Source organism: Engystomops pustulosus, chromosome 5, assembly GCF_040894005.1.
Source record: "Engystomops pustulosus chromosome 5, aEngPut4.maternal, whole genome shotgun sequence".
Taxonomy (NCBI): Eukaryota; Metazoa; Chordata; class Amphibia; order Anura; family Leptodactylidae; genus Engystomops; species Engystomops pustulosus.
Window position 1 is genome coordinate 144684104 of NC_092415.1, and position 21313 is coordinate 144705416.

At 43.0% G+C, this 21313-nt stretch overlaps 2 protein-coding genes and 1 long non-coding RNA gene across 5 annotated transcripts in view; 1 reads left to right on the top strand and 2 right to left on the bottom strand.

The window, feature by feature from the left end:
• LOC140133293 (uncharacterized) overlaps positions 1 to 21313 on the bottom strand; it is a 48674-nt gene that overhangs the window by 17794 nt on the left and 9567 nt on the right. The window contains exon 2 of the long non-coding RNA XR_011855862.1: positions 20314 to 20381. This is a non-coding gene — a long non-coding RNA (uncharacterized lncRNA). The remainder of the gene's footprint in view (positions 1 to 20313; positions 20382 to 21313) is intronic.
• Positions 10431 to 21313, top strand: part of AOAH (acyloxyacyl hydrolase) — a 95851-nt gene continuing 84968 nt past the window's right edge. Inside the window, exon 1 of one of the 2 annotated variants that reach the window (XM_072153309.1) lies at positions 10431 to 10451. The gene's annotated coding sequence lies outside the window, so the exon portion shown is untranslated. The remainder of the gene's footprint in view (positions 10452 to 21313) is intronic. The other variant, XM_072153308.1, reaches the window with a different exon arrangement.
• LOC140133291 (uncharacterized) lies at positions 11195 to 18573 on the bottom strand. 2 transcript variants are annotated; one of them, XM_072153304.1, is made up of 3 exons: positions 18350 to 18573; positions 11586 to 18084; positions 11195 to 11320 (listed from the first exon to the last, which is right to left on the bottom strand). In XM_072153304.1, the coding sequence occupies exon 2, from the start codon at positions 17834 to 17836 to the stop codon at positions 11840 to 11842; it is 5997 nt and encodes a 1998-aa protein (XP_072009405.1). In that variant the 5' UTR covers positions 17837 to 18084; positions 18350 to 18573; the 3' UTR covers positions 11195 to 11320; positions 11586 to 11839. The 2 variants fall into 2 exon arrangements, with proteins under 2 accessions (XP_072009405.1, XP_072009403.1); XM_072153302.1 differs by lacking the exon at positions 18350 to 18573 and having other exon boundaries at positions 11586 to 18298.

Consider the following 21313-nt stretch of genomic DNA (forward strand, 5'->3'; position numbering starts at 1 on the left):
CGCCGTTTCTGACAAGGTCCACCTGACCACGGACACGTGGACGAGTGCTGCCAGGCAGGGCCACTATATATCGCTGACGGCACATTGGGTTAACTTGGTGGAGGCTGGGACCGAGTCTGACCCTGCGGCTGGTCATATACTGCCGACGCCGAGGATTGCGGGGCCTACCTCGGTCCAGGTGTTTCAGGCCTACTATGCCTCCTCCTCCTCCCACCCCTCCTCCACCTCCTCCTCCGAACGACCATCCGTGGGCATGGCGCCATCAGTCGGTAGCTCTAGGCACAGCAGCAGTGCCGTCGCTAAGCGACAGCAGGCGGTGCTCAAACTGCTGAGCCTAGGTGATAAAAGGCACACCGCCCAAGAGCTATTACAGGGCATCACGGCGCAGACTGATCTGTGGCTGGCACCGCTGAACCTGAAGCCAGGCATGGTTGTGTGTGACAACGGCCGTAACCTGGTGGCGGCTCTGCAACTCGGCAGACTGACACATGTGCCATGCCTGGCCCATGTGTTAAATCTGATAGTTCAGCGTTTCCTCAAGACATACCCCAATCTGTCTGATTTGCTCACGAAGGTGCGCCGCATCTGTGCGCATTTCAGGAAGTCCAGCACAGATGCTGCCACTCTCAGGGCAGCGCAGCGCCGCCTCCAACTGCCCGCTCACCGACTTTTGTGCGACGTGCCCACGAGGTGGAATTCAACACTGACCATGTTATCCAGAGTTTACCAGCAGCGCCGAGCCATTGTAGACTGCCAGATGTCAACTTCCACCAGAACTGGTAGTCAGGTCAGTCAGCTTCCTCAAGTCTACAATGAGGAGTGGACGTGGATGTCTGATATCTGTCAGGTGCTGAGTAACTTTGAGGAGTCAACACAGATGGTCAGTGGCGATGCCGCCATCATCAGCCTCACCATCCCGCTGCTTGGCCTGTTGAAAAACTCTCTGGTCAGCATGAAGTCGGAAGCTTTGCGCTCCTCACAAGAGACGGGGGAAGAAGATTCCCTTGTTGATAGCCAAAGCACCCTTAGGTCTGTTTCTCAGCGCATATCGGAGGAGGTGGAGGAGGATGAGGAGGAAGAGGAGGAGAATGTTGGCGAGACACAAGAGGGGACCATTGTTGAGCCCTTCACTGTTGAGCGTGTATGGGCAGAAGAAGAGGAGTTGGAGGAGTTGGAGGAGGAGGAAATGGACAGTCAGGCCAGTGAGGGGAGTGAATTCTTACGCGTTGGTACTCTGGCGCATATGGCAGATTTCATGCTAGGCTGCCTATCCCGTGACCCTCGCGTTCAAAGAATTTATTCCAGCACCGATTACTGGGTGTTCACTCTCCTGGACCCACGGTACAAGCAAAATCTTTCCACTCTCATCCCTGGAGAGGAAAGGAGTGTGAGAATGCATGAATACCAGCAGGCCCTGGTGCACAAGCTGAAACAGTATTTCCCTTCTGACAGCGCTAGCGGCAGAGTGCGTAGTTCTACAAGTTCTACAAGTAGCGAGGGAGAGTAGGCGAGCAGGCAGCTTGTCCAGCACTGGCAAGGGTACACTTTACAAGGCTTTTGCCAGCTTTATGTCACCCCAGCAAGACACTGTCACCTGTCCCCAGTCTCGGCAGAGTAGGGCTGATCTTTACAGAAAGATGGTGAGGGAGTACGTAGCTGACCATACCATCGTCCTAAATGATCACACAGCTCCCTACAACTACTGGGTTTCAAAGCTGGACATGTGGCACGAACTGGCGCTGTACGCCTTGGAGGTTCTTGCCTGCCCTGCCGCTAGCGTCTTGTCCGAGCGGGTTTTCAGTGCAGCTGGTGGCATCATCACCGATAAGCGTACACGCCTGTCGACTGACAGCGCTGACAGGCTGACGCTTATCAAGATGAATAAAGCCTGGATTTCTCCTAATTTCCAATCTCCACCAGGTGAAGGAAGCTCAACCTGAATAATTTATCCACTCCTCCTCCTCCTCATTTTCCTCCTTCTCCTCCTCTTTGTACAGTAAAGCAGAGGAAACTGGCTATTTTTTGACAGGGCCCACTGGCTCTAGCTATAGTACTTTATGCATTTAATTTTTATGGAGGGCCACCGACCCGGTCCTCTGTTTTAAACAATTTTTGGGAGTGCCACATACAGGCACTCAATCTATTCAATTTTTCTGGAGGGCCACCTACCTGCTCCTCTGGTTTGAAAACTTTTTTGGACTGCCACATACAGGCACTCAATCTATTCAATTTTTCTGGAGGGCCACCTACCTGCTCCTCTGGTTTGAAAACTTTTTTGGACTGCCACATACAGGCACTCAATCTATTCCATTTTTCTGGAGGGCCACCTACCTGCTCCTCTGGTTTGAAAACTTTTTTGGACTGCCACATACAGGCACTATCCAAATTGAATTGTCTCCATAGCAGCCTCCACACGTTGTCTCCATTGCTACCTCCAAAAGTCGTCCATATAGCTGCCTCCATACATCGTCCCTTTATCAAACAAGGTGTGTCAGGCCGAAATTTGGGTTGTTTTCATGGATTCCACATCAAAGTTGTTAACTTTGTCGCCACCCTGCTGTGTTATCCACAAAATACACTGGCAAACTTTTACCATTTACGGATATTATTTCAGCGCTTCTTGCGCATCTGTTTACATTCCCCTCACCCGCCATATCCTAAACTTATAAGAACGCTACTACACTTGATCTTATACAAAAGGTTCTTAGAAGTGCTGTTTGGGGAGTAGCCTAGAGACAGGGGCTTGGATTGGCGAAAGCTCGCCTGGCAGCGGAGCGCCAGCTCCATGCCAAGAACCAACTAACATAGTTTTAACTGCAGCACCTTTAATCTACTACTAGTTCACTGCCTCCATACATGGCCGCCTTATCAAACGTGCTGTGTCAGGCAGAATTTTGGGTTGTTTTCATGGCTTCCACAACAAACTTGTTAACTTTGTCGCCACCCTGCTGTGTAATCCTCAAAATATACTGGCAAACTTTTACCATTTACGGATATTATTTCAGCGCTTCTTGCGCATCTGTTTACATTCACCTCACCTGCCATATTCCAAACTTATAAGAACGCTACTACACTTAACTTGGTGCAGGCTGGGACCGAGTCTGACCCTGGGGCTGGTCATATACTGCCGACGCAGAGGATTGCGGGGCCTACCTCGGTCCAGGTGTTTCAGGCCTACTATGCCTCCTCCTCCTCCCACCCCTCCTCCACCTCCTCCTCCTCCGAATTACCATCCGTGGGCATGGCGCCATCAGTCGGTAGCTCTAGGCAGAGCAGCAGTGCCGTCGCTAAGCGACAGCAGGCGGTGCTCAAACTGCTGAGCCTAGGTGATAAAAGGCACACCGCCCAAGAGCTATTACAGGGCATTCCACATCAAACTTGTTAACTTTGTCGCCACCGTGCTGTGTAAGCCACAAAATATACTGGCAAACTTTTTTCATTTACGGATATTATTTCAGCGCTTCTTGCGCAGATGTTTACATTCCCCTCACCCGCCATATCCCAAACTTATAAGAACGCTACTACACTTGATCTTATACAAAAGGTTCTTAGAAGTGCTGTTTGGGGAGTAGCCTAGAGACAGGGGCTTGGATTGGCGAAAGCTCGCCTGGCAGCGGAGCGCCAGCTCCATGCCAAGATCCAACTAACATAGTTTGAACTGCAGCACCTTTAATCTACTACTAGTTCACTGCCTCCATACATGGTCCCCTTATCAAACGAGCTGTGTCAGGCAGAATTTTGGATTGTTTTCATGGCTTCCATGTTAACTTTGTCGCCACCCTGCTGTGTAATCCACAAAATATACTGGCAAACTTTTATCATGTACCGATATTATTTGAGCGCTTCTTGCTCACCTCCTTTGGTTCCTCTCTGCCACCCATTGGTTTGAAGCCTGAGTCCATTTAGGGTATGTTGCCATGACACTCTCTAGCCTGCCGCTGCTGCCGCTGCCTCTGCATGCCGTCCCCTATAGTGTCAGGGTCAATTATTGGATGTTTTAGATGCTATCTAGCCTCATTCGGTCACTCTGTCATGGCCATGCTCTTGCCCATAATTTTGGCATAATGGTGCGATTAAGCAGCCTCAGAGGCATCCATGCATGCTGCCCCTGCTGTTTCCTGTCCATTTCCGTGGTGTTTCCATCCTTTTCTGAGGTTCCCAGGTGTTTGGCCAAGCTTCCCTGTGCAGAGCCTTGGTCCCCTTGAAAAATGCTTGAGTCTCCCATTGACTTCAATGGGGCTCGTTACTCGAAACGAGCACTCGAGCATCGGGAAAAGTTCGTCGCGAATAACGAGTACCCGAGCATTTTAGTGCTCGCTCATCTCTAGTGAATAACCATAGTCGGTCCCAGAAAAACCTCTAGATGGCGGCATTGCAGTAAAGTGCTCTGTGCAAAACAATAAAGTATGGAGTAAAACCTGGTAAACCCTCAACCTGCTCATACAATACCCACTTGTAGAGGAGACATGTGGTGTCTAGTACTGGGATGAAAGCCAGGGAGGCAGGTCAGTTGGATGGGGAGTGGAGCAAGCCCAAATTTAAAAAATTGATTACATACTTTGTGATCAGTACAATTGTATATGGCATATACATTAAGGATATTGCACTGTGGTTTAGAAATAGTCAGGAGAGGAATAGAGTGAATTTCTGTCAAAGTCTGATGCAAATATAAATTGTTTTGTTACACATAACAAAAAAATATTTGCTGTTGTTCCTCTATGTAAAGTCAGCTATATTCCCCATAGCAAACAGGATGCTCATACTGTCATTTCTGTGAGCTACAATGCTTTAATGCCCTCTAAATAAACCACAACATCTCCATAACAATTTTAGCGCCTCTTATGCTACCTGATGCCAGACACAATACCTCTAAGGCTATGTTCTTAGCACGTTTTTAGCCATTTTTTTGTAAAGATACATTGGGGCACATTTACTTAGAAAGTCGGAAAATGCACTAAAAGTGCTATTTCCGGGTATAATGCTGCGTGCAGAGATTCACTAAGATCAAGCACCAGAAATCATGAATCTGTCACTTCCCCTCACTGGCCTGACAGAGTTCACCATCTTTTTTGTGGCGCAGCTTTAACGTAGGATTTATGACATAATTTGCAAGTTGAATACAGCGCTCGGTCCAAATCAGTTGGACCGACCAATGGCACACCCCACAATTTAAAGCCAGTGCAGCTGCGCCACAAAAGGGTCGTGGGCGACACAATAGCAGCGCAAACACTTTTTAAATACCTGTGCAAGCCGTTTTAGCCAAGAAGAACGTGCACACTCTGACAAAAGCTCAGCGGAAAGCCCTTGGTAAATGAGCCCCATTGTGCGGAGGGAGGTCTAGGAGGTATCCCACTGTATGCTCAAAAAGTGCAATACGTTCATATAAATGCATCCCGTTGCATTTATATTAACTAAGCTGTCAACTATACATACTACTATACTACTACAGTAATATAAAAGGGATATATCACCAATCTTTAACTTGCATCTATTGTATATCAATAGCAAACAGTCGGATTGTGGAGCAGCACAGCGAGTATAATGGATCAAGTCCAATAGTGGGCACACGCCTCCAAAAAACCCGATCCACCGGTTTGTAAGGTCAGATATCCAAAAAAAATGCAATGAGGCAGCACTCCGGTAAGTATAAAGGTGATCTTTATTCACCCATAGCAAAATAAGGTGCAACGTTTCAGCTCATTCATAGAGATAGATACTTGATAATGGCTCTATGGATGAGCTGAAACGTTGCACCTTATTTTGCCATGGGTGAATAAAGATCACCTTTATACTTACCGGAGTGCTGCCTCATTGCATTTTTTTGGATATTATATATCAATATATGGTACAACTTCCTGTTTTCTAAATAATGTTAAAATATATGTAAACAACTCTCTTAAAAAGCACACTATTTTCTGACAAACAAGACATGTAAAAAGCACCAATAACAACAATTTTGTAGGTTTTCAGCTGTTCAAGCTACTTTGGGTGTGACACGGCAGAGAGCAGGGCAGGCAGGGGTGTGAATGTCCCAGCCCATTGCATTTATTACAGTTCCTGACAGAATTGTATAGAATTGTGTTCCTTATAAAAGTTATATAGGGCCAAAAGCCAACCCAGGTAGCGCAAATATATCACCAAGATAAGGATGTGGGGTTTTGTGGATTGTGTTAGAAGAACAACGCACGTTAAAATTATATATTTTATTGCCTTAAGGGCACAGTAGATAAAACAATACTGGCAAGTGAATATGATATGTACAGTTGACAGAGTCACGCTATTTTTCTATAGCTTGTGAATGTGCAATAGACATGTATGTATTTCATTATTTTATTTACATACCCCAGCATATGACATAGTAATTGTCCTTTAATGCTGTATGCTGGTGATGTGTGCATGCAAGGACTGACATCCGGCCCCCGCCCCTGACTCTCACAATATAGTGTATCCCAATGTGACTTGTACGTCACATGATTGGATCACGTGACCACTATACTTGGAGGGCAGGCTCGGTTGCATGCACCCAATACAATGTCATCGGCTTATTGATATAACTAAAATAGGTGGGTGTATGCTATTGAGATGTACATGCGTTTTGTATGTATACCTTCCTGTGTTTTTCTCAATGTGTGTTTCCTTAATGTTTTGTGTGTCCCTCTAGTACAGTGCACTTGTTTCATAATGTCTGTTCCCCTTTTTATGAAATCTAATAACAATTGCAATTTCATATCTTGATCTAATTATTGTCAAAGTCTGTTTCTTTCCATATAGGTTTTTTATAATCGTTGCAATTCTGTACAGATACTATGGAGAAGTACTGTATATAATAAAAATGTATGGTAGCAACAAGTCTAAGCAATCCAATGAAAGTTAATTTCCTTGTGCTACACCAAAAGGGACAGGATGGCCAGAACTTCTTTCTGCCTTGATGTTGTGATTTGGAGTTGTAACAATCCCCTAGGACAAGGACAATGGTCAAGAGGTACCCATGTGCTTTTAAGGGTTGTGTAGGCACACACCACTGAGCAGGTAATGCCTACTGTGAACTGTGTCCTATAAATCGACCAATTGAGACCATTTTTGATTTTATCAGATTTTACTTCTTTCAAATATATACATGTATTTTACATCATTTCATTTCATTTCATATTCTTCTTATATACAAAGTTAATTCCTCGGCTAGTAAATGTACAACCTAGAGAGTGTGCTGTCACTTTTAAATAATGGAAAAAGTTCACCTTGTTTGGCGTTCTGGCAGTTTTTTTGCAGCACTCACGTGTTCAAAGGCTCCAGGGCTGAGACTACCATGTCTCTGACTGTTGGACAGAGTGGTATCGTCCACCTGTTGTGACGTTTCGAGGGCCACGCCCTCTTCCTCAGACCTGAGGAGTGACAGCACACTCACTAGGTTGTACATTTACTAGCCGAGAAATTAACTTTGTATATAAGAAGAATATGAAATGAAATGAAATGAAATGATGTAAAATACATGTATATATGTGAAAGAAGTAAAATCTGATAAAATCAAAAACGGTCTCAATTGGTCGATTTATAGGACACAGTTCACAGATGCGTTTCTTTGGAGGATAAGGAGACCTCCTAAAGTCCTTGACCTAGAATCTATTAAATACCTCTGTATCTCTTTATCACTACCCTCATCCAGGTAATGCCTACTGCCTGGATCAGCTTCCAGAACCTCAGATGAGTTCTAACTTCTCAATAGGACTATGGTCTTGTGCCATCAGACCCATCCGCACTTCCAGTGTCTTTTGAGATTGAACATAACCCACTTACTACGCTCCCACTGAGAGTTTTGTGTATCTCCTCATCAGAAGCCTCCAGAATGGATTGATGGTGTGAGTTCGCTCACTGATCCAATCCAGAAAGGTACTGGTATCTGGCTGGGGTGACTCATAATTCTATAACTGGCATGTAAAGTTATTGCCTAAATACCTCCTTGTCTTTCTAGAGAGAATTTTATGAAGATTGTCGGTGCCACTGTTACTGGTCATTGAGAGGCAGGGCCAGTTCTAGACAAAAATGGGCCCTGGCAAAACTAAAAGTGGGGCCCAAAATAAAACCCAAAATAAAATCTTATGACCAGTCACAGTCAGTAAGAGGCTCCTTTAGTATGGTAAAACAAACTGTAATATGGGAGAATTGTATAGGAGATGTTAGGGAGATTGATGGGCAGCACAGTGGCTCAGTGGCTAGCACTACAGCCTTGCAGCGCTGGTCAACATCTGCAAAGAGTTTGTATGTTCTCTCGGTGTTTGCGTGGGTTTCCTCTGGGTCCTCCGGTTTCCTCCCACACTCCAAAAAATTGCTGGTAGGTTGAATAAATTGTGAGCCCCATTGGGGACAGGGACTGATCTGGCAAACTCTGTGCAGCGCTGCGTAATCTGTGTGCGCTATATAAATATAGAATTATTAATTATAATTATTACGATAGAAGATAAATATGAAAGATAGAGATTTCTAGATGCAGAAATATAAAGTAGGTGATATACCTACCTAGATACTGTATATCCATATACAGTAGATGGATATGAGAGATAAATACAGTATAGGAGAAAGAAAAGATTGATTGAAAAATAGAGAAAAAGCGACATATAAGAGGAGATAGATAACTAGACCGATAGATGATAGATATATAGACAGGAGATAGATGATAAGCATCTTCACCCGGGAATTCAACCAAGAGGTAACAACCCTGTCACTGCCCGACATTTCTGGATATGTTGTTGTGTTATTGCCCTAAGCAATTTTTACAATTTTGATGTTTAAAAATAAAATCAAAATAACAGCAAAAAGAATTAAAGTAAACCCAACAAACCACATATTTTCTGAAAGCAGACACTTGCCCCATTTTCAAAATGGCATTAAAGAGTTTATAGACATAGGTGCTTTCATTCAAATTTGATTCAAACTGAAACATTTTTAAAAAAATACTTAAAATTTAACTTTGATGGCAAAAAATGTGCTCCAAACAGAAAATATCTACCTTCACATGTCCTAAAATGTAATAGATGAACATGTATAGGGTTCACAAATGCCTCATATTGATATGTTCACATGAAAGAATCATCATGATATCACTAAAACTGAAATAACTAGATATCTGCTTTTCAGCTAGAATTTTTAAGACAGTCACAACCTGCAAAATATAGCAATAAAACCGAATAAAAAGTTAAAGGTGCCATAAAACCTTTATAATTTTTGCATGTATTTGGCAACTAACATTCAAAATTTCCTCTAAAATATTTACAAATCCAGGATACTTATATAAAGAAAATATACTTTCCTAAAACAGTAAGATGTGAGGAGATCATACAGACCCCACATGTGTATATTCACCAAAATATGCCGCGAAGGGAACGTTAAATCCACAGGGGACACCAAACTATTTTTGCAGAAAATTGCACTGAGCTTAAAGGGGTATTACCATCTTGGTATTCACATTTAATTCAATTCATTTTCCATCTGTAAACATTTCTTCAATTGAATTTTATGAAAAAAAATGTTCCTGTGCGAAGATAATTTCTCATAAATGTAGTCATGTTGTCCCTTAGAAATCAGATAGCTTCCTCAGATACGACCACGTCACACTCTGGCAGCGGTGGCCAGACTTGCGCTATAGAGTCCTGCCTGACCACCAGGATTCAGCAATCATTACCACTGGACAGCTGTGCGAAATGTAGTAACTCCCGGACATTTTATATACAATAACCTTTTGTTTCTTTGTGCAATCCCTCCAGCAGAGGTGGCCGTAACCAAGGAAGCAATCTCGTTTCTAAGGGACCATATGACTACATTTATGAGAAATTATCTTCACACATGAACATTTTGTTTAATAACATCTAATTGAAGAAATGTTTATATATGGCAGATTAATGAAATTGAGTCTGATTGCCCAGACGAGAATACCCCTTTAACACAGATCTATCATTGTATGTTCCCTTACACAATGGTAACCCAAATAAATATCTATATATCCATAAACCAAGCTATGGAGATAGCAAAAGATGTGCGCCATTGTATTAGCCGCACAATAACAGAACCCTCCGCTCTTCATAAGAATTTAAATGAGAAGGTCATAACATAGGTGTAAACAGGGGCGTCGTTAGGTCAAAAGATCCGGGGCCCCGGATCTTTTGACTGGTGCCCCGAATGTTGTCACCTGGCTCTCTCTACTTTCAGCTCTATTTGCATCCCCTGTATGCTTATAGAGATGATTACTGTAGTGGAGCAGGGTGCCGTCAGCATCCTGCTCCACTACAGAGCACATGCGGCAGTTCTGTGCTGTAGTGAGAGCTGCAGGAGGCGATGACATTGCGTCTCCAGCTTCAAGCAGCTCCCTCCAGAAGCCTGGAGCAGGAGGCGCTGTGTAGTGACGTCACCACATCCCGTCCAGCAGGTGGAGGGGAAGAGGAAATCATGAGTGAAGAGAGGTAAGTTTATCTCTTCTTTTTTAATAATACAGTGTGTATATGGAGTTTTGGGGTCATTACTTTATGTAGAGGCTATCCCTGAGAAGTGGGAGGCTATAATATTACTAATAATATTACTGAGTGTGTTTGTGACTATTAGTGTGAGGGGGATATGTGGGGTCTTTTAGTGAGTGTAAGGAGACTATTACTGAGTGTGGGAGTTATAAGTAAGTGTGGGGGGCTATTAGGGAGTGTGGGGGCTATTTTCTGTGTGTATAGAAGCAATTAGCAAGTGGAGAGCTATTACTGAATGTGGGGATCTATTAGTGTGATGGAGCTACAAGGGTTTTTTAGTTAGTGTAAGGGGACTATCACTAAATGTGGGGGCTATAAGTGAGTGTAGGGGGCTATTAGAAAGTGGAGAGCTATGTTACTGAATGTGGGGGCTATTAGTGTGTGTGGGGCTATTAGTGTGTATGGATGCTATTTTTGAGTGCAGGGGGTTATTAGCAAGTGGAGGGCTACTACTAAGTGTGGGGAGTATTACTAAATATGGGGGCTATTATTGAGTGAAGGGTCTATTCTGAAAGTGGGGGTTATAAGTGGCTAATGGTGAGGGGGCTGTTACTGAAAGTGGGGGCTATTTGTTAGCATAGAAGGGCTATTGCTAAGTGTGGGGGGGGGGCTACTAGTGAGTTTGTGAGGTTATTACAAAGTGTGTAGGGGGCTATTGGTGAGTATGTGGGGCACTTACTGTCCTGCCCCCACTTCACGTACCCCCGGGGTCTATGCGGAGCTCGACAGGCAGTTAAACGCCTTCCTACAGTTCAACAAATGAGACTGGTTCAAAGTCCGTAGCTTTATTAAACTGATGTAGGATTAGGGTGAAACTGAAGAAAAACAGGAATGTACAATCTATTAGAATAGTACAATAATATAACAGGAGCATGTTACATACATTACATTAGCATATAACAGGAAACAAGCTGATACATATACAGTTTGGGACCAAACATGGCCGACCATGAGGTTGGGCCCATGTGTGCAATTACAGTGCAATTACAGATCTATACATTACACTTCATATAAGAGACTTTATACAGAGTGGTCCTATAACTGCTAGCAGCTATAGATTCTTATAGGCAGTCTCCTTACCGGCTATACTACAACAAGGGTTAAGATGAATGAATATAGGTCTTCTCTCTGTGTAGACATGAAGGGAACTGCCCTTCTCCTACCCACAATCCTTTGTAGCTGCTAGTGGGTGGGGAAAACAGAATGTAAGTAGTTATTAACTTTGGCCATTAGATGGCGCCTGCAAACAAACATCTGTTACATAATGGACAAATTAAGAACATCATTTAACCTGCATAACATTTGCCAGTGGGCAGCACACTCCCCGCCTGGCGTCAAACGATGCCACCATAAGAGTCCTCAGATGACAGCAATAAGATTAGTTCAGTTACTGGTCTGAAGAACATTTTGGTTTCATTCTGATCATGGACCTTGACTTCAACTTTGCGGACGTTCCCATCCTCCCCTGGGAAACTTTTAGTAACAAGAGCTAAAGGCCACGCGTTTCTGTGTGACTGGCAGTCTTTCATCAGCACAACATCACCGACTTTGAGGTTGGGTTTGGTTTTCTGCCATTTATTTCTTGGTTGTAGTGTGGAGATGTATTGCTTTTTCCACTTATCCCAAAAGGTATTGGCAAGACTTTGTACTTGCCTCCATTGGCATTTATAGAGATCTTTGGTAGTAAATTCTCCAGCTGGAGAACAGGTTGTCTTAGTCTTCTGAGTAAGCAACATTGCAGGGGTAAGTATCATCGGATCATCAGGATCGCTGGTAACTGGAATTAGTGGTCTGGCATTAATGATGGCTGATACTTCTGCCATGAAAGTAGTTAGGCACTCATGGGTTAGTCTGGCCATACCCACTTGTAAGAAGATAGAGTCCAGAATTCTACGGGCTATGCCTATCATTCTCTCCCAAGCTCCACCCATATGGGAGGAATGTGGCGGATTGAAAGTCCAAGTGCAACCCTGTTCACTTAGGTATCTGTTTACACTGACAGTATCCAGGTTTGTAGGAATCTGTAACTCTTTGGCTGCTCCCACAAAATTGGTGCCTCGGTCAGAGCGAATGTGTTTCACAGGCCCCCTAATGGCAATAAAGCGTCTGAGAGCATTTATGAAGCTCGAGGTGTCCATTGATCCAATTACCTCTATGTGCACGGCCCGGACAGACATACAGGTGAACAAGACTGCCCAGCGCTTACTGTTTGCTTGACCTCCTCTGGTTTGTCGGGTAACCACAAACCATGGACCAAATACATCAAGCCCGACATTAGTGAAAGGAGGTTCTGTACTCAGTCTGTCAGATGGAAGATTGGCCATCTTCTGTGTTTTGAAAATACCCCGAAGTTTGCGGCATGTGACACATTTGAAAATGAACTTGCTAACACATCTTTTTGCTCCGACAATCCACAGTCCAGCAGCTCGTAAAGCCCCTTCTGTGAACAGCCGGCCCTGATGTTTTACCTGTTCATGGTAATGTCGGACAAGCAAATAGGAAATGTGATGATGCCCAGGAATTAATATCGGATGTTTTCCGTCAAAGTCTATTTTTGCTTCCTGCAGGCGGCCTCCAACCCTTAATAGGCCATCTGCATCAATGAAGGGATCAAGTTTCTTTAAGACACTATCTTTAGGAATAGGTCTGTGATTAATGATACTGTCAATTTCTTTAGCATAAACTTCATGTTGGACAGTCCGAATGATTACATTCTTTGACTGATCTAGTTCAGTCACTGCATGAACATTTTTGCAGAGGTGCCAGCCTTTACACTCCTTAACATCAGCAAGCTTGGTATTTTTGAAAGAACGAGCTATGTGGGTTAAGAGAGTGATGGCACGAACAAGTGATTTCCAGGTTGAGAACCTGCTGAATCGGTGAGACTTAAGGTAATTGTCTGAAGTCACTGTGCGTAGTGTTGACACCTTGGGACGTATTTCTGCATCCTTGTCAGCATCCACAAGTTCAAATGTTTTAAGATCCGTAGTGCTGTGTTCTGAGCTGTATAGAAAGGCAGGACCTGTAAACCATGTAGTGTCTTTAAGGCGGTTGGCAGCAACAGATCTAGTTGCTTGGTCTGCAGGATTTTGATCAGTAGGAACAAAATTCCACTGTTTTGGCAAAGTTGACCTCCTGATTCGTAGAACCCTGTTGTTGACATACACGTAGAAGCGTCGGCTTTCGTTGTAGATATATCCCAAGACTACCTTGCTGTCTGTGTAAAACACAGCATCTTTGATCTCCAAATGCATCTCTGTTGCGATCATCTCAGCTAGCTCAACTGCTAATACTGCAGCACAAAGTTCTAGTCTCGGTATAGTGTGCTCAGGGAGTGGTGCAAGTTTTGCTTTGCCTATGACGAATCCTATATGACATTGTCCTTTAATGTCTACTGTTTTAAGATAGGCCACAGCAGCAATGGCTTTGATAGAAGCATCAGAAAACACATAAAGTCTTTGTAGCTGAACCTCTGTAGATGGCACAGGGGCATACGAGCGTGCAACATGAAGATGAGAGAGATTTGTTAGAGAATCCTTCCACTCTACCCACAGTGCTTTCTTTTCATTGGGAAGTTGTTCATCCCAGTCAGAGGCATCATGAGTCAAATCTCTAAGTATTGCTTTACCTTGGATGGTAACAGGAGCTGCAAACCCTAAAGGATCATACAAGCTGTTTATAGCAGATAGTACTCCTCTCCGAGTAAAGGGTTTCTCTTCCTCGCTGACTTGGAAGGTAAAGGTGTCAGACTTTAAGTCCCAGAGCAGTCCAAGACTACGTTGCATTGGAAAAGTGTCAGTACTTAAGTCCTTTAAATCATTACTGTAATCATGAGAAGGAAATGCTTCCATCAATTTTTTGCTGTTGGAGGCAATTTTATGGAGTCTCAGGTTTGAATTAGCAAGCATTTCTTGAGCTCTCTTAAGAAGACTGATTGCAGACTCATTTGTAGGTAGCGATTTTAAACAGTCATCCACATAAAAGTCCCTTTTGACAAACTGTGCAACGTCTGAACCATATTCTTTCTCACCCTCCCTGGCTGAATGTTTAAGTCCATATATAGCCACTGATGGGGAAGGGCTGTTACCAAAGATGTGCACACGCATGCGATACTCAATGGGTTCCTCCAAGGGGTTGTTGTCCTTGAACCAAAAGAACCTAAGGAAATTTCGGTGTTCCTCTTTAACAAGAAAACAGTGGAACATTTGTTGGATGTCAGCCATAAATGCAACAGAGTCTCTGCGAAATCTGAGAAGCACTCCAAGGAGTCGGTTGTTGAGGTCTGGACCTGGCAGTAGGACATCATTTAAGGAAACACCCTCAAATTTGGCACTAGAGTCGAATACTACTCTTATCTGTCCTGGTTTCTTTGGGTGGTAAACTCCAAATATAGGTAGATACCAGCATTCCTCTGAATCCTTTAAGGTTGGAGCTATCTCTGCGTGGGAGTTCTCAAATACTCTTTCCATAAATGTAAAGAAGTGGTCTTTCATATCAGGCTTTTTCTGAAGATTCCGTCTAAGGGAAGCAAAGCGTTTATAAACTTGTTCTCGATTGTTAGGCAAACACTGCCTTTTGGGTCTGAAGGGAAGAGGTGCTATCCAGCTATTTGATTCGTCTTTAACTATTCCTTGCTCCATTATTTCTAAGAACAATCTATCCTCAAAGGACATTGCCAGTTGATTGTCTTCCTTTGTTCTCTGGAAGACTGTGCATCCTAAGTGGTCATGGTCACTAGTACAAGTATGGTTGTCAGAAAGGTTGCTAGTGATATGACAGGGTAGAGGAATGCTGTGTGGAAGCTCTTTTATGAAGATGTTACTGTAACATGGTTGAAAGAGAGAAGGGCGTCCATTCTCTAATGTGCTGGTAAGCATGTTGTTCACCGAAGTGGGTCTGTGCACACCACCTATACAAACATCACCTACAATCACCCACCCTAGGTCAAGTTTCTGGGCAAATGGAGCATTGTGAGGACCATTAATCTGATGTCTAGGCTTGTGAACTTGCAAGATATCTCTTCCAAGAAGCAGAATTATCTGAGCTTGAGGATCTAACTTTGGTATGAGATGAGCTATATGCTTCAAATGGGGTTGGTGTTTTGCAACATCTGGTGTAGGGATTTCAGACCTGTTATCAGGGATCTGGTTACACTCGATTATGGTTGGTAAAGTCAGGCAGGTGCGACCATCTATAGACTCTATTGTGTACCCAGTAGCTCTTCTCCCCGCCGTCTCAACAGTGCCTGCACAAGTCTTTAGGGAGTAGGGAGAGCTGGGTCCCTTAATGTTGAAAATGTCAAAGAAAGTAGATCTAGCCAGAGATTTATTACTTTGGTCATCAAGAATGGCATATACTTTGAAGGCTTTGTCTTTGCAGCCCGTTGGGTAAACTCTGACAAGACAGATTTTTGAGCAGGACCTGCCACCTACAAGTCCTTTGCAGACCTCAGTGCATTGAGAAGTAACATCTGGTGTCTCTGTTTCAGTATTTCCCTCCTCTCCACCTTGTTCCTGGCCACTTTCTATATGAGACGAGGCCCATGGTGGTGGCCCAGGGTGTAAAGCTGAGTTGTGATCTGTGCTGTCACATTCTGTACATTTAACACTGACCTTACAGTCCTTTGCGAAGTGTGATGTTGCTAAGCAGCACTTGTAGCAGATTTTGTTGTCCCTGAGGAAAGCTTTGCGGTCCTCCATGGACTTCTCTCTGAAGCCTCTGCATTTCAGTAGGGAATGTGGCTTCTTGTGCAGGGGACACTGCTTACTTGGGTCCGTGGATCTTCCATCCTGGTGAGAGGAGCTTGAAGGCCTGTAAGAATTACTTTTAGAAGAAACATTAGTTTTGTGAACTGCTACCGGAGTTTTATGTTGTTTAAGACCAGATGGAGTGGCACAGGATAGAGTAAAATCGAAACTGGGATCATTTCTGATTTTTGCTTGCTGAGTAATAAATTCCACAAATACACTGAAGGGTGGAAACTGTACATCATGGATTTCCTTGTACTTGAAACCATGATTGACCCACTTCTCTTGTAGGTTGTGAGGAAGTTTTTGCACTATAGGGTTGACACCTCTGGCTGTGTCAAGAAATGCAAGTCCCATTAAATCTCCTTCTGCTTTGGCAACCTGTAGTTCAGTTAACAGATCACTTAGTTCCCTAAGTTTTTGGTAGCCCTTACTAGCTATTCTAGGGAAGTCATCAATTCTTTTGAATAATGAATTTTCTATAACCTCTGCTGAGCCATAACACTCATCGAGTCTATCCCAGATCATCTTTAAGCCTGTTTCTGGATAGTTTATGTTAATGGCTCTGATCCTCTTGGCATGCTCAGAAGATTCATCTCCAAGCCATTTCACCAGTAGATCTAGCTCTTCCCTAGAAGACAAGTCTAAGTCTCTTATAAGACTCTGGAATGAGGATCGCCAAGCCCTATAGTTCTCAGGGCGATCATTGAACTTTACAAGTCCTTTGGTGACAAGCTCACGTCGAGCAAAGAACTTAGCAAAGTCTATTGTGGCTTGGTTTGTGCTGAGACAGGTTGGCAAATGGTTGCCTTGGTGAGAGTGTGGTGTGTAGCCATACCTGTCAGAAGTCTCTTCTTTAGGTTTCACAGTGCCACACTGTCTGGGAGTGTAGTAACTTCCTGGACGCTGGGATGAAGCTTGGGTTCTCTGGCAGGCAAGGAAGTTGACTTGAGCCGTAGCATTCTCTTGCTTGCAGAACTGTGGTCTGAGGTCCGCTTCTTGACATAAAATATGATGCCTTGGACTTGACTCGCAGTTGGTAACCTTTGTTTCATGTGTAGTCTGAGGATTACACACAGGATGTTGAAGGACGTATTCTGAAGTGCGTTCTAGTGTATCCTTGGGTTCTTGTTCCAGATCAGGCATGCTACTGTGTCTGCTGGGCTCGCTGTGAGAGAATGCGGCTGCCTCTAAGATTTCTGCTTCCGCCATGGCAGCTGCGGCTTCCCTCTCAATTGTCAGCTTCTCAAGTGTTGCTTCCAAGCGTGCTCTTTCTAAGTCCAGAGAAGCCTGTTCTTGTGCCCTCTCTGCTTCTAAGGAGGCTTGTTGTCTTGCCCTCTCTGCTTCTAAAGAGGCTTGTTGACGTGCCCTCTCTGCTTCTAAGGAGGCCTTTTGACGTGCCCTCTCTGCTTCTAAGGAGGCCTGTTGTAATTTCAACTGCATCTCTTGTTCAGCAAAGGTAGCCCGTGTCCTCGCTGCTTCCGCTTTTGCGCGGGCGATGGCGGCTGCATTGCTCGTGGTAGATGCTTTTGAGGAACTGGCCCGTGATCTTGTCTTGATAGAAGACGCTTGGCTTTGTGACATGCTTTGACCGTTTAGAGATTGCTGTGTTGACTGTTTGCAGGTGACTGCGTAGACAGTAGCAGACCTCTGTGTAGGCTAAATCTTTCCCGCTTGTTTCAAGCAGCCGTTTCACTGTCCTGCCCCCACTTCACGTACCCCCGGGGTCTATGCGGAGCTCGACAGGCAGTTAAACGCCTTCCTACAGTTCAACAAATGAGACTGGTTCAAAGTCCGTAGCTTTATTAAACTGATGTAGGATTAGGGTGAAACTGAAGAAAAACAGGAATGTACAATCTATTAGAATAGTACAATAATATAACAGGAGCATGTTACATACATTACATTAGCATATAACAGGAAACAAGCTGATACATATACAGTTTGGGACCAAACATGGCCGACCATGAGGTTGGGCCCATGTGTGCAATTACAGTGCAATTACAGATCTATACATTACACTTCATATAAGAGACTTTATACAGAGTGGTCCTATAACTGCTAGCAGCTATAGATTCTTATAGGCAGTCTCCTTACCGGCTATACTACAACAAGGGTTAAGATGAATGAATATAGGTCTTCTCTCTGTGTAGACATGAAGGGAACTGCCCTTCTCCTACCCACAATCCTTTGTAGCTGCTAGTGGGTGGGGAAAACAGAATGTAAGTAGTTATTAACTTTGGCCATTAGATGGCGCCTGCAAACAAACATCTGTTACATAATGGACAAATTAAGAACATCATTTAACCTGCATAACATTTGCCAGTGGGCAGCACACTTACTGTGTGGGGTTCTATTACTGAGTGTAGGCATTGTTACATGTCAGGCCACATTTAGGGATAAGGTGGGTAGCACAATGTGGGGGCTTTAGTAAGTGTAAGGGCCACAAGATAATGGTGTGGTGGCATACAGAGTGGGGCCATAATTGTGGCTTAATTGTAAAATGTGCGGCTTAAAAAGGTGGATTTTATAATGTGTTACACTGGGGGGCATTACTAGTATTTTTAGGACTTTGTGTGCAGCTGTATTACATTATTTGGTTGAAGAGTTTTAGGGGTAGAAGAATGATAACACTGTTAGGGGACAAAGATTTAGGGACGATAGAAAAGTGTAGAACATAAAATGTGGTAATCTCCATAGGCACAGCACATGGCTGGATAAAGAGAAATGATGATGGGCGGCTTAATGGAGAACATGAAGAACAACTACTGCTCTGGATATAATAGGTTGCATTTCTACTGTGTTTTCTGTAGCTGTACAGTTGTTTTTAAGTACAGTTTTTTCAGGTGGAAGCATATGGGGGGGGGGGGGGTACGAAAGGGGACGCAACTAAGAATTTGTTACGTATGCATTGGGGCCCGTGCCCCAGATCTTTTGTGACCCTAGCAACGCCACTGGGTGTAAATAATGGAGGATGGTGGGAAATAAAAACTTTATTTCAGAACATGTGTTTGTCACGAAATTAAAGGCAATAAGAGTGAAAGTGTTTTTAGATAGTTCTGCATAGAGAAGGGTTAAAAACATGAACGTTAGTTGATATTATTCCTTCTCAAAATGTAGTAACATATAAAGTGAATATTTCCATTATCTGTGAGGTGCAGCAGCTCCTGTGTGCAGCAAATTCTCCCTGCAGCCTGATGGCTAAGAATCGGGAGAGGGGGGCACCTCAGGGGACTGTATCTCTGGCTCTGTGACACATAGAACCTCACTTCTTTTTTCCTATGAAAGAAGAGAGTTTCCTCTTTTATATTAATCTAAATTTGTGTTTCTAATTGTATGGAGATATTAACTGTTAAACTGCCATCGGGAGTGATTTTTTATACATAAAAATGGCACCTGATATTCTCACTTTAAATATCTCTGGATCCATAGCACCTAGAAACAAAATTCAAGATTCATTTGAAAGAAGAGATTCCCCCCTTTCAGGCAAGCACTGGCCCTTTTGTGAGGCATAGTTCTATTTTCATAACACCAAGTATGTTCACCAACGTACAGTTTGTCTCCTAATAGGTAATGTAAAAAAGTGATGAAAACTGTTTTTTTATTCAGTGTAGCTTAACAGCTTTGTTGTATATTATATATGTATATATTATATATACGCTAAAATAGCTTTCTAAAATAGGAACTTAGCTAGACCACATAACAGGATAGAAACTTACGTATTTCCCCTTCTTAGTTCCATTTCATTATCTAACCAAACAGCTTTCAAATTTTTGAAATACTGCATAATATAGTTAGTACATAGCTGTAATATGCCTACCATTTAAGTGCCATAGCCCTCTACTGTACAGTATATACATTTGATTGCATATACAGGCAGTCCCCGGGTTACATTATCATTGTAATCCCAGCCAGAACTTTTTTGGTCTCTATGACAATTGGATTTTAAAAATGTTGGGTTGTCATAAGAACCAGGATTAACACTAAAGCTTCATTACAAACACCTCTGATAACTGTTACAGCTGTTTATTGTAGCCTAGGACTAAAGTACAATACATTACCAAAATCCAGTGGTCCGTTTGTAACTAGGGGTCGTATGTAAGTCGAGTGTTCTTAAGTAGGGGACCGCCTGTACAGGAAGATATTTTTATTAGCTATTTAGATTTTTTTATTCTTCCTTCAGAAAACAATCATGGTTTGCTCCTTCTTTATATATATATATATATATATATATATATATATATATATATATATATATATACAGGCGGTCCCCTACTTAAGGACACTCGACTTACAGACAACCCATAGTTACAGACAGACCCCTCTGCCCACTGTGACCTCTGGTGAAGCTCTCTGGATGCTTTAAAATAGTCCCAGACTGCAATAATCAGCTTAAAATTGTCTGCAATGAAGCTTTATTGATAATTCTTGGTCCTATTACAGCAAAAAAATTTGAAACTCCAATTGTCACTGGGGCAAAAAAAAAAATTGTCGGGAACTACAATGATAAAATATACAGTTTCGACTTACATACAAATTCAACTTAAGAACAAACCTACAGTCCCTATCTTGTATGTAACCCGGGGACTGCCTGTATATATATATATATATATATATATATATATATATATATATATATATATATATATATATATATATATATAATATGGTATGTACAGGCAGTCCCCGGGTTACGTACAAGATAGGGTCTGCAGGTTTGTTCTTAAGTTGAGTTTGTATGTAAGTCGGAACTGTATATTTTATCATTGTAACCCCAGTCAAAGTTTTTTTGGTCTCTGTGACAATTGGATTTTAAAAATGTTGGGTTGTCATAAGAATCAGGATTAACAATAAATACTAATTGAAGACACCTGTGATAACTGTTACAGCTGATTATTGTAGCCTAAGGCTAAAGTACAATAAATTACCAACATCCAGAGGTCCGTTTGTAACTAGGGGTCGTATTTAAGTCGGGTGTTCTTAAGTAGGGGACCGCCTGTATATGTAGATGGAGGCTACACAGCAACATTATGTAGGCTTCATGTATACAGTTTAGCAATG